Here is a 13,583-nt window from a genome sequence, read left to right as displayed (position 1 = left end):
AATTGAAAAAATAATTACAAGAATAATTTTTGCATCGTTTTTTATAGAGAAAGCAAAATTTTTAAAAAATGAAAAAAACTTGCTCGTACATAAATTATATATTATATAAATTTATATATATTATATATGAGCAAGTTTTCTTTTATAAGCATACAGAAATTATATATTTAAGAAAAAAACATTATAGACATCTTATATAATTATGTATATTTATATCTAATTCTATATATGAACTTTTTTCGAGAATATCTATTCGCTATTAATTTTTATTAATTTTAAAAAAATAATAAATATTTATATTCCGTGTGACACTTTTAAAGAAAAAAAATCAAAATAATTTTCCTAAAGCATTTACAATTGTAATCCTACATATATTATATACATATATAAAATACATGAAAAGTATAATGAAGGTAAAGATTTTATTAATATGTGTATAAGAAATTTATCTATATTTATTTGCACGATATACTTCGGTGAAGAGTATAAATGCAGTGGTAGCAATTAGTAGCGATTTACAAACAAAGGGAATAAGTGACAATTTCAAGACATTTACATTCTTTTTATGCTTGTATAGATACAGAATATTGAGGAGAGGAGAGAGAGAGAGAGAGAGAGAAAGAGAGTGTGTCACATCTCCTGTCAACAAAATATACAAACAAAATTAAACAGCTGATATAATCCCTTATTGATTAATATAGTCCCAGGATAGCAAATGCACGTTATTTGTCGTAAAAAAACAACATGCTTGCTATCTGAGATAGCAGTAACATATAAAGACATTCGTGTATTCCTTCTTTTTAAATATAGAGGATCAGCAGCAAGAGAGAAACACAAGATTAAAACAATGCGTTTGAAAGTATATACCATTTAGTTATCCCATTTACATTATACATCGTATATCTTCATTTGTATATTTCCAGGAAAATGCTTCCAAGATCTCGGGTTATGAACCTATTTAAAGGTAAACAATTGCAATTGTACACGTACTTAATGCAAAATCCATCTCTGGAAACTCGAGAGAGAGAGAGAGAGAGAGAAAGAGTACTCATCATCTTGCTATAATATATAGGCTCCTTAGCAAAGTAAACTTTATTAACGCAAAACTTCAATATAAACAAATTGAGCGTACGGAACGCTATGTTAGTAGATGGTGTTCTACCTTGCTTAAGCTATAAATGGATAACGGAACGCATTCATATATATAAAATATTATATAATATATATATATTACATAATATAATAATATATAATATACATTATTATATGATATATAATATGTATATCTTATATATAATATATATACATATGCATATTTATGAATAATCTAAAATAAAATATGCGCTCTTAAATTATTGCAGCTTCAACATAGCCCCAAACTTGACCGAGAGAAACAAGACACAGCGCAATTAACTCTTCTCGGTTTTCCTGTTTAAAAGCTTATCCAGTATATTTTGATTAAAATATAATATTATGCTCGCAAAAAAAAGTTAGGGATATATATATTACATGTCTTCTTCCTTATGTTTCTATCTTCCTTACCTTTTCTTTTCATGTGTAAATTAATCTTCCTTGCTTTATTCCGTCATTTACTTTTTTGTCTTAAAGACTATCAAAGATTAGAATTTAAACGGTAAAAGACATACAGTCTACTGTTATTTAGCTACATCTGTCATACTCAAAAAGTTCGTGATGTCGTTCGTTGGTGTCTAAAAATATCCTTAACTTTCCTTCTGGAGGTCTTTTTTTATTCTTTATATATTTATCCGCTTTATATATGTATATCAATCATTCTAGAGCGCGGATCCTTAGAGACATTCATTTAATTACATATAGCAATTCATTTAATCTATACTTTTATACAAAATATCTCTGCATCGTTGCAATTGTTTGACAAAAAAAAACATATGAGTAACTTAGTATTACGCACGTTCGATAGATATATTTAATTTTACATTACATTGTGTGTATGTATGCATGTGTGTGTATAATATTTTGCTCTCTCTCGATAACATATTCCTGTGGCTATTTTTGTTAACAAAAGTTCTTCGGAATAATGTATAGCACCGACTGTCACCTGTCAAAACTGGATCGACGATACAATACAAAAAAAGAGCTTCCATTATCTGCGGGGGAAACACAAACGAGCAGATAAAAATGGCAAACCAATCAAGATTGACTATGTATGTATAATATAATATATATATGTGTGTGTGTGTGTGTGTGTTTGTATTTTCCAATTATATATTCTACCCTTATCAAAAAGTATTAATTTTTATTTTCTCGAAATATCATAAACACATTTTTTCTCAGTTCACACAAAAGTTTTATATATATGTACACTAAAATATACCTACATTTTCAGAAGCGAGCTTTCTCTGCCATCGTGCAATATGATAAATATAAAAAGAATTGCAGATGCTCCCTAATATTAATGATATATTAGAAAGAATTCAAATGTATATTTTGATAAAATATATAGATCATTCTTTTGTCGAATATCTATTTATACATATATGCATATATATTTAAAATGTATATATACATACATATATGTAATTGTTTAAACAAATTATACGAAGTATCTGAATACGAGTCCTGTTCAGCTAATTCTATCATTCCACATAGCATCTGCCTCTTCGTCAAAGAATTATTAAATAATTGTGAAAATCATTTGAAACACGCGATATCTCTGTGATTTGTTTATGCCGGCGTTTGTGAGCATTTAGATACGAAATTTTATGCCCTATCGTTCTTCTTAAGAAACGCACTATAAACATGGAAAAACTAACTTTCAAGACAGAAAGAAAAAAAAAAGAAAAAATCACCTCATCACCATCTAATTAACTTGTGTCGTCTTTGCAGAGGATTCTCGCGCATTCGCACGCGAAAAAAAAGGATGACGGTGTGAGTAAGGAACGCGATACAGAAGGACGTCCATATACAGAACATTAAAAATACTTTTCTTTATAGTTCTTACACGTAGATTAAATCTAACTATATAGACACACACACCTTTTTTCCCCCTATCCCTCTCCTTTTTTCTTTTATCGAGCATTTGTCGCATTTCTTTTTCCATTTTCACTTATATATCACGTTGTTTAAAACTCGATAAATACATATTGATTTCGTTTTTATCGTTGTGTTTAGGCGTGTGTAAAATTAAATAATGAGTAAATTATCGCTCGCGCGCGGGACTTCACGGTTAGTAAACGAGGCCAGGGAGAGTACGGGCTCACGAGAAATTGGTTGTCTCCATCTTCATCTTCTTCTGCGGGGAGGTCACCTGCGAACGTAGGTCGGCGCCGGATCTCTTCACCTGAGGATTACTTTTTACAGCGGTGGTTGGATCTGCTGATAATGAAACACAAAAATGTATTTGTTCAAATGCATTCTTTTTCACAAATTCATTAGGCTGTCTACTCAAATTTTATAAAAAAAACTCCGTGGCAAACTAAAAATATAAAACAAAAATAATTTATTATAAACGTCTCAGAAAATACTAATTTATTTATTTATTAATTTAGTATCTATTTAATTGTTTATTAAATATAAATAGAGTACTAATTTTATTTAAATATTATCTATTAAAAATTTAAACAATTTTCTGTAAAATTTATAATTTATATAAGATCTTTATACTAAATAATAGATTGTCAATAAAAAAAATTTAATAAAAACTTAAATAATGCCAAGATATTATTAGACATATATTTTTTAAGACATATATTAGACATATTTTTTAAGTAATTTTAAATAAAATTAATAAAAGGACATTTTTTTAAATTCCCTGAACTTAAATTTCATGAAAATTCCCTGATTTTTTCAAGGTTTTGTTCGAGAATATACATTCTGGATTTACAAACAGACGAATGAAAATTCGCGCTACCAACCTTGCAGCCACCTGACTTGAGTAGCTGGTCCGTATCCCTTGTCGTTTCGTGCTGCTATTCTAAAGATTATGGCCGGTTTCGTAGTGGTGTCCACGTGAGCGGCATTAAGGGCACTATTGTTCACCGAACAGGAATTACTCGAACCGCAATAAACTCTAATAAAGGCTAACTGATTTGGATTCGACACGACTGTTTTTGGTTCTCCGTCATTGTTCAACGCGGTACTCCGCACTGCCAAGTAAACGGAATATTCGAGGATGGGACCGACGTTGCTCGGCGGCGGTTCCCAAGAAATCTGCGCGCCGTCTGCGGACTTGGATATTTTTATAGCGCTCGGTGCACCCGGAAATCCCGGAAGACACGTCTTGAATGCTGCTACCTGCGACGAGAACGAAAAATTAACAATGTTTCGTTACAGAAATATATTTTAAATAATATTCATAATTGTAGAATTAGATTCGTTTTTTACCTCGCTCCAGGCACTTTGTCCGCAAGTATTTACAGCGGCGACTCTAAATTTGTAGGCAGTTCCAGGCTCTAATGGTACTTTGACTCTTCCCTTGAAGACATCCATTGTCAAGGATTGTGTAATATCTAGCGGCTCGTCGCCAGGAAGAAAATAATGTTGGACTGTAAAGGTGGTGCCCTTGATCACTCCGACGTCGAACCATTCCGCTTCCTTCTTCTCCTCCTCGCTCTGCAAAAGTATCAATGAACGATATACAATTTTTGCCATCATTTCTTGCATGTTCTCAATTTTTGCCATGTATTTTTATAACTGAATCTTAAATTAAAATATTATTAAAGTAAATTCTACTTGAAATTGGAGTGATTTTGTTGATATTTTATTTCCACAATGGGATTTCTTAATTTGCAAGAAACCCTTTATTTTTAATCGCTTATAACTCGAAAATTATTGATGCCTCAATATTTTTACTGAGAAAAAATTGTCTCCAAATAATAAGATCTACTTGTATATTTTTGGTGTGACACCTTATGTCAGACACCCTGTGTAGCACACTTTTATGTACTTAAGTACTAATAAATACAATATATTGCGATAGGATCTACCTGTTCGCTTTTAACTTTTATCGGCGACTCGGCCGATCCCAGGGCAGCGGTGGCCAACGTCGTCAGAGCCGTCGAGTCGTCTCCAGTTTCCGATCTGGTATCGTTGAGCTTCTCCTGTTTCAGATTTTCTCTCTTCGAAGACACGAGCAATTCGTCCTTCACTTCCATTTTCACAGGAGTGTGTCCTTTCGGTGTACCTTCCGTTTCCTTCTCCAGAGGCAGAGCTATACCGTTGATCGATGATATCGGTAGATCGGTCGATTTGCTGTCCTGCTCCATAGAAGACTCGTCGGTCGGTTCCAGTTTCATTTGTACACTTGGTGCAACGACGGGAGTCGTTACCGGTGTCACATTAACCGCATCTGTCGCGGTCAACGTGTTATCATCAGCGATTATCGGCTCACTGGCGTCTTCCGTCTTCACGAAAGAACCCTCGGCTGGAAGCTCGGCAGATTCTGGCTCCACATTTTCATCCTTTATCTTCTCAGCCTCCTGAGTTTCATCTTTGGGAAGACACAACGTGTCCGTATCTTCGGTGGATAGATTCTCAGTCGTCGAGAGCTTTTCGTCTTCGACAGATTTGAGCTTGGCATCCTTGGGACTTCTATCACTCTGTTGGGTTTCGTCAGTTTCCATCGTTGTTGGATCTGCGTCAACTGAAGCCGTCTGTTGTTCAGATGCAGCTTCCGCAGGCAATTGTACCGAAGGTAAATCGAGTTTCGTCGTTTTCACTTCGTCATTTAACGCTTTAATATCCGCCTCCTTCTCACTCGGTCGTCCCTTATCATCAGCACTGCTTTCGATAGGTCCGCTCTCGTCATCAGCTGGATTATCAGCTTTCTTCGAAACTTCATCAGCGGTGGCAGTTGTAATCGATTCGGGAAGCTCGGTCGTTGCAGTTTCCGGCACGGCGGCTTCCTCTTTTATCGTAGACTCTTCTGTCTTAACATTTTCAGCCTGAAGATCAGCGTCGTGTTCCGCGACTGTCGCCGGTTCATCAATGTTAGCCGATTCGGTGGCGCTTTCCGAGGCAGGTCCATCGTCTACGTCCATCTTTTCCTCGTCGTCCGATAATAGAGTATCTATAGGTCCGTCTACTTGCGGAAGTACAAAGTTTCCGTCGCCGTCGACCTGCATCGGTTCACCAGCGCCCATCTGCGAAACCAGGGCGGCCGCTGTGGTCGCCTCGTTTCCGTTACAGCTGTCCTCTATCTTGTCGTCACCGCCGGCACCGTCGTCCGTGGCTACCATAAATGACAAGCCGCCGGACGGTTCCTGAACTGGATCTATCAGACCTGCTTCTGCCGCCAACGCAGCTAATGCGGCATCGGTAGTAGCTGGGCCATCAGACGTGGATGCTGAAATGTTATTTTACCAGGTGATTCAACGTCATGTGTCGTCACGGTGATAATGAAAAATATTGGAGCTTGAAATCGGCCCTTACCCAAGGAAGCTGAAGGTTGCTTCTGCGAAGATACGAAAAGCATCTTACCGGCGTCTATCGAGTCTGATGCACTCGAAGTAGTCACTATAGAACTACTCGTTGGCATAAGCGTCACTGTCTTTGCACCTATACCTCCGGACATTTGCAGAGTCACTGGCTTACCAGACATCGTCACTGCCTCCTACAATTTGTGAATAAATTATATAATTGATTACAAATATACGTGTATAAAAATTATATATACACGTATTCTCCTTCTTCATATACTTACAGGAGTTTTTTGTATCTGCGGCACGGCAACAATTTGACTCTTGCCAGGATTGAAGATAGCTTGCGGATTGCCCTTCGTAGCGATAGTCACTGTCTTTGGTACACCGCCCTGTCCTGGGACTGTGATAGTGATAGGTTTGCCGGCAGTTCCACCGCCCATCGCGCCCGAAGAGACGACGATCATCTTGACTCCTTGCTGATTCGTGACGTGATTCGTAGCAGACAATGGCAGAACGTTCACGGGTGTGGTTATGTTACCTCCTTGTCCCGCACCAGCCTGCGAGGTAGTCACAGCTTGCACAGCTCTAAGACTCGAGCCCGTAGTAACGACGATAATCTGATTGGATCTGCCTAGGCCACCATTGCCTCCTGGTTTGGTGATCATTATAGTCTGCTTGCCCGTGATGTTCTGTCCCTTGCTCATCGCGACTATGCTGGACGTCTTCATGGTCGTGAGTATCTTCGAGCCTGCCACCGTGTTGGGGTTCACCAGTCGCAGTATTGTCGGTCCCTGGTTGACAGGCTTCGCGCCGGTCGCCTGGACAGTCTTGCCAGGGATTAGGCTTACCTTGGGAACCGTGGTTACCATGCCCTGTCCGGTCTTGAAAAGATGCATGATCTGCTGACCAGAAATATTCTGACCAGGCTTCTGCAGGATGATCTGCTTGCTCTGTTGCGGCGAAGTGGCGCGCAACACCGTAGCGCCCGGCGCGGCGAAGCGTATCTGTTGACCCGGCTGAACGTTCTTCATCCTGATGGTATTGGTCGCGGTCGCGGCTCCAGTCTGTGGCAGAATAACGTTGTTCATGGTGATCTTGGGAGTAGCGGCTGCCGCAGCGGCTAGAGCAGCTATTCCGGACATCGCGGCCGCTGGTGTCTGGCCCGAGGCCACAGTCGTGGTCGCGGTAGTCGCAATAGTCTGCTGTTGCTGCGGCTGTTGCTGCTGCTCGGTGGTGACCACCGCCACCGCTGACGCTGCTGCGACCGTGGAAGTTACCAGAGGAGAACGAATACGTATGACGTTGCCGGTCACGACTCTCGGAGTCAAGGGACTAGCCGGCTTCTGCACCACCTGCGATGGCACCACCTTCTGTACGGGACTCTGGGCGGTGGACTGGACTCGCAACGGAGTCGCCACCGTCGACGTGACTGTTGATCTAGAGGCAGTGGCAGCTGCAACAGGCGGGATGGTCGCGGGAAGAACGGCTACCGTGGTTACAGGTGGAGACGTGACCGGGACGGTGGTGGGAGTCGCCACCATCGCGGGAGTCGTCACCGCTGCTGCAGTAGGAGAAGTGCTAACAATAGGAGCGACAGGAGTCGGCGCGCTGACAGGTGGAAAGGCGCCGGGGGTCGCTGGCGGCATGTCGTACTTCTGTATCTGAAGGATGTAGTATTGCGCGGAGGAGCTCGCGGTCCAACTGACTTCCAACGTCTGCGTGGAAGCCCTGACCAGTTGAACCCTGGAAGGCGGCGCTGGTTTACTAACCTCAAGATACCACAGATCCTTGCAGCAAACCTAGAAGAAGCACCGAGGGAAGCTCTCGTTAATATAAGAGATACTCTATTAGATCGAGAATCGTGTAACCAAGACTGACCCTGACCTGGTTGTTCCAAGCTTTGCGGTAGCCGTCTCTACCGGACCATACGTAGAGCCTGCTGTGGACGCCAACTGCGCAGTGGCCGGCGCGAGCGCGTGGAACATTTTCTTCCAGAGAATCCACAGTTAATTGTTCCCAAGTTAAAGTTTCTGAAATGACAATATTTCATTTGAATGTGACAAAACGATGCAAACAAAGTTGACAAAAAATAAGACGTTCCGATAAATAATCTTCTTTTCGAAGAGTAACTTGAAGCTTATCAAACTGATTATCAGAAAACTGATAAAATTATATTGATCTATACTTCTATATACTAATTGTATTCCATGTGCACTTCAACAATTCCAAATTCCCTTAAATATTTCCATTCTTCTCAATTATATCGGTTAGATTTATGGAATCACAAATGAGTTACAAAGGTGTAGTCAAATTTTTCTAAGAATTCCAAATTTCTTTTAAAATTCAGATAAAATAAAAAAATGTACATCGATGCAGACATTTTTAAAATAAATTTCTTTCTTATATGCGTTTTTTAATGTTTTCTATTTATATCATATATAAAGAAAGTTATCTAAAATGTAGTCTTTCTAGTATTTAATTGATTTGTTAATCATAACGTTAATTTGAATAATATAATATATGAATAATATAAAATATAACAAAGTGCAATATTCACTATATATAAATGCTAAAGATATATACAAAAATATAAAATAAAAATATAAAAAAATATATAACGTCTTAAGAATTCTATAATTTATTTATTATTTATATTATTTATTTATATATATTATTTATTATTAAAATAATAAACTTTCGATGAATGTAAATAAGACCTTGATATTAAAAAGAAATCATCAATAAAAAATCATGAGATTTTAATAAAAGCTTAAATTATCCGCAAAGATATATTAGACATGTTTTTGAAATACAAAAGTATCAGACAAAATTAAAAAAAAAATCCCTAACAATCCTCAGTTTTTCCAGAGAGTAAACACCCTGGATAACAAAAATATTTGGAAGTTTACATAGTATCATTAATACAGGCTATTGTACAGTATTTAAAGTGTACAATGAATGAGCAAAAAGGAGAAATTCTCGAATGTAGCTCACCTAGATTCAAGCAAGCTAATGTGCTCGTGCACTTCCATTCTTTCTCATGCGTCGCGACTTTAACGTCATCGACGACCAGCGGCACCCATCCACCAAATACATACATACGATGACCAATCAAAGTGGCAGTATGTAATGATCGCGGTAAAGGAGTGGGTCCGTGGACTATCGGTTTGTTCCATGTCATCGAGTCAACGTCAAGAAACCACAGATCACCTAAACGACAACCGCTCATTCCACCGTAGATCACCAGACAGGATTTGCCTGTCGTACGATCGGTGTAAGCGACTCCTGTATGAGATTCTCTGGGCGGTGGCGCGTGTCCATGAGTCTGAGGAACCTCCCAGGCCGTCTGGCCGTTCGGGAGTAGCTCTAGAATGTACAAATCGTTCAGATATCTCGGTATATTGTTCTTCGGATCGTCGCTGTCGTTCGCCAGACCGCCGAAGAGAAAGACCCTGTTGCCGATGAGGGTGAAACTGTGTCCCAGACGTGGACACGGCGGTGGCTCGTGCTTAGGCGGCTTCGGCTTCAAACGTTTCCATTCCCATCGACTCGCTTGGAGCTCGTACAGCTCGTTCGAGTACTTGCCGTACTCCACCATCCCACCGAACACCAGGATGCGCGTCCCGTCGACGACGAAGCCGTACGCCGCACATCCCGGTGGGATATCTCCCTTCGTAGACGGCACGAACCATTGGTTTGTTGCTGCAAAAGTGAATCTTGTGTTAATATTGTAACGCAAAATTATATTTATAAAATATTTATCCGCACAAACATACATATTTATATTATACATATATATTATATAGACTTATTAATCTATACTATATATTATTATTAATATAGGGAGATATATATATAATATATGTATTATATAGACATACATGATTCACAATATTTAACAAAATAATAAAATATTTATTTTTTTTAATTTAAATATCTTTTTAATTTATATCAATAAAGTGTATTAATATTTAAGATTTAATTTATATTAATATTATAAAAAAGAAAATGATTGGTTTGTAATATTGTAAATATTTATTAAAATATTAAATTATATAATTTCAAAATAATTTTCTTATTTTCCGCAATATTAAGATAGATTAAATATTTCAAGTTTATTTTTATAATATTGATTGAATAAAAATAAGAAATCCTTTTAAATATATGTACATATTTTTATAAATTTAAATAACAGATATAAGTACTTTCAAAAAATAATTTATATAAAATATTAATTACAATATATATATTTTTTTCAGTAATAGAATTTAATTTTATTATTTCAAGTAACTCTAATTATTAAAATAATTATAATTATTTCAAAACACAAATTTAAAATTAATTTATAAAAAACTTAATTATAATTTTAAAACATGACTAAATAGTTATAAAATGTACATATATTTTGTTTATTCTAAAATTAAATTAAGAAAGTTAGCTTATTGTGTTTCTCAAAAAATGCAAGAAAAACATTTCTATTGAAAAATTGTTAAATAATTAAACAATTAAAGGATTATTTCAAAATTTTTCATCTCTCAATTCTGTTGTAATTTTACACAAATATAAAAACTAAAACTTTTATTTATCTCAATTTCGTGGAACAAACAGTATTGTGCTTAGATCATTTTAAAATTAGCTAAAGATAAGAAAAAAATATATAATTTCATATTAGATAAGATAAAGATAATTTTGTTTTAAATAAAAATCTAGATAAAAGATAAAATTATATAGCGATTTATCTAGATAATTTTTAAAACTGCTTATATGTATAAACACAGTTATAAAAAAATATAAATTATAAAAGGGATATAAAAATATATGTATCATACTTTTATTTATAAATTTTTATCGCTTACTGCTCAAGTTTTCTCATTTAAATACAATATATATAAAAGAAACTACTTTATCTCGTCTAAGATGCAGATATAGAAAATACGTGTTTTTATTCTCTATATAAAGATGACGCCAAAGTTTCATCCAGATAACACCATCAATATACTTTTATTTAAATAACAGCAAAAAAACAAATAAATCGAAGTATCGAAAGAAAAAATAAAAAAAAGGGGGGGAGAAAAAGTGCGAGACGGAGAAATACGCCGACTAAGCATCTAAAAGAGAGCACAAGATCCATACGCATTCCGGCTGTTACCATGGCGAGGCCGAGCGCGAGGGCAAACATTTCGAAATTCCGGCTCGAAGTGCGCGCGGCTGCGCGCGCACGCGCAGTACCGTCCAATAATCTTGCGCGCGCACGCGCGTGATCTTGCGAGATATTTAATGGAGAGAATTTAATAATGGAAAAAATATTTCAAAATTACCACAAAAATTATTGAATGGCGAAGAATCCAAATATTCAATGGCCAAAAATCATTTCGAAGAAAACACATTAAAAAAGAAAGGACGCGCGCGCGCGAGAGAGATAAAGAAGGAAAGAGCCGGAGAAAGAGCGAAGAATGACGGGAAACGCGCGTACGATGATGCACCTGGTGGGGGGAGGAGCGAGGGGGCGTTGGAGACAGCAATGGCCGCTCCCGCGTATAAACACGATAGAATGACAGATCGCGGCCGATTGCTCGGCATCGGGGGCGCCGGACGAGGCCCTAGGAGGCGGCGGATCGTGGGGACGACCGGACTCCCGGGCTCCGAGCGTCCCCGGGTCCCGTCCGAGCCGGCCTCCTCGGCGGATCCGGCCGGTCACTGTCTTGTCAACGTATGCCGCCATATTGGTTCGCGGGAATCGGCTAGGGAACGAAAAAGGGACGCACATTTCGGATGACGATGACGGCCGAGCGAGACTCACCCGTGTTGTATACGTGCAGCTCGTCGACGATACCCTCGTTTCCGCCGCCGAAGACCACCATGAGGTCCTTGATCGCGACCGCCCGGTGGCCGTGCCTGGGTCTCGGCTGGGGCCCGGTCGGATTCGCGATCCGCTTCCACTTTAGCATGGGTGCCGCCATGATGACCGTCGATCACATCATTTTTTCATGCCGCGCGCGAACCTGCTTCGCTCCTGACACCACTCGTGCCGAGCCTTATTAAAGGCCACGGTACAGCTTACGGCAAGTCGGACGGATTTAAGATCCCGCTTGTGTCACAGAAATTTCCTCGGTCCCGAAATGCCGCTCGATGACGACGACGATGATGATGATGGTGACGATGATGATGACGGTGATGATAATCGATGACGATAATGATGATAATAATAATACACAAAAAGGCCCGTTCTCACTTTTCCTTATACGATTCTAACCTCTCCGGTGGTTCACCGGGAGATTCCGCGTCCGCGAGAAATTCGAGGGAGCCGTTCAAAAGGACGATTCTCCGGATCCTGGCGAACTTGAGAACGCCGAGGGGGATCACTTCCCGGACGCGAGTACGAGGACGAGGTATCGCGGAGATTCGCCGCTGCGCGAGCTACGTGCGTGTGTATATGTGACCGCGCGAGTGCGTACGGGAAGAGAAACGACGCGCACACGGTGTATATCGGCGGCGTGCGCGCGCGCATGCGCGGAGTCACGTGGGCGCATGCGCGTATTTACGTGCGCGGCGCTTGACAGTCGCGGCTCGCGCGCGCAGTCTAGAGGGGCGACTCGGTGGCGCGCCGCGGCCCGGGCGTCGTCGTCGTCATCGTCGACGTCATATCTCGAAGACGATGGATATAGACTCCTCTATATCCTCGACTCTCTCGAAGATGTATTCGAGATATTAATCGGCGACGTAGAAAATATATATGAAAGAGCGCTGGCTCCGCGCTCCTTTTCCCCCTCTTCTTCTTTCTCCTACTTCTGCCTCTTCGTCGAGTCTCTGACGTTGAAAATCGCAGCGTTGAAAAGTAAATATATATACGAGGGAGATGTCACTATGGCACGATCCTGCGAAGCCGGGCGGGACGCGCGGAATTCCGCGACGCGGCGCGCTCGCGAGGACGGAGGTGCGCGACGACGGGCCCTCCTCGCCGAGGAGCGAGCTCTCGAGATCGGTCGTAAGCTTCTTCCGCGGAAATTTACGGCTGGTCGGTAGCTTGACGGCGCGCACGAGCGGCCTTCGGGAAACCTCTCGTCCACCGTTGCACAGAACTCGCGTCGGCAACAAGCGGTAACAAGCGTGTTGCCAACTGCTGCCGGGGACGCGGGGAATTTCGCGAGGGTCGATCTTCGAGAGGTCGATGATCGATCGATTGCT

At 39.7% G+C, this 13,583-nt stretch overlaps 1 protein-coding gene across 3 annotated transcripts; it reads right to left on the bottom strand.

Annotated features, from left to right (window-relative positions):
* Nucleotides 1-1,056: 1,056 nt before the first annotated feature.
* Hcf (Host cell factor) lies at nt 1,057-13,498 on the bottom strand. Of its 3 annotated transcripts, none has more exons than XM_029298979.2 (9): nt 12,199-13,498; nt 9,393-10,100; nt 8,277-8,428; nt 6,680-8,197; nt 6,409-6,589; nt 4,965-6,322; nt 4,363-4,590; nt 3,894-4,272; nt 1,057-3,354 (listed from the first exon to the last, which is right to left on the bottom strand). In XM_029298979.2, exons 1-9 carry the CDS (start codon nt 12,356-12,358, stop codon nt 3,236-3,238), a joined length of 4,803 nt encoding a protein of 1,600 aa, XP_029154812.1. In that variant the 5' UTR covers nt 12,359-13,498; the 3' UTR covers nt 1,057-3,235. The 3 variants fall into 3 exon arrangements, with proteins under 3 accessions (XP_029154812.1, XP_029154813.1, XP_029154814.1); XM_029298980.2 differs by having other exon boundaries at nt 1,057-3,351; XM_029298981.2 differs by having other exon boundaries at nt 8,283-8,428.
* Nucleotides 13,499-13,583: the final 85 nt, after the last annotated feature.

The sequence above is a fragment of the Nylanderia fulva genome, unplaced genomic scaffold (genome assembly GCF_048542155.1).
Source record: "Nylanderia fulva isolate GAGA-0341 unplaced genomic scaffold, ASM4854215v1 Scaffold12, whole genome shotgun sequence".
NCBI lineage: Eukaryota > Metazoa > Arthropoda > Insecta > Hymenoptera > Formicidae > Nylanderia > Nylanderia fulva.
The sequence above is the reverse complement of the archived record's forward strand: the minus strand, read 5'-3'. Positions and strand labels throughout refer to the sequence as shown.

What these genes read in the sequence shown, in the direction of transcription:
- Hcf (XM_029298979.2), bottom strand. Translation starts at nt 12,358, where the DNA reads ATGGCGGCACCCATGCTAAAGTGGAAGCGGATCGCGAATCCGACCGGG. An exon ending in GCAACCTTCAGCTTCCTTGG is followed by an intron (nt 6,323 to 6,408) that starts GTAAGGGCCGAT and finishes ATAACATTTCAG; the next exon opens with CATCCACGTCTGATGGCCCA. An exon ending in TAAAAGTTAAAAGCGAACAG is followed by an intron (nt 4,591 to 4,964) that starts GTAGATCCTATC and finishes ATACTTTTGCAG; the next exon opens with AGCGAGGAGGAGAAGAAGGA.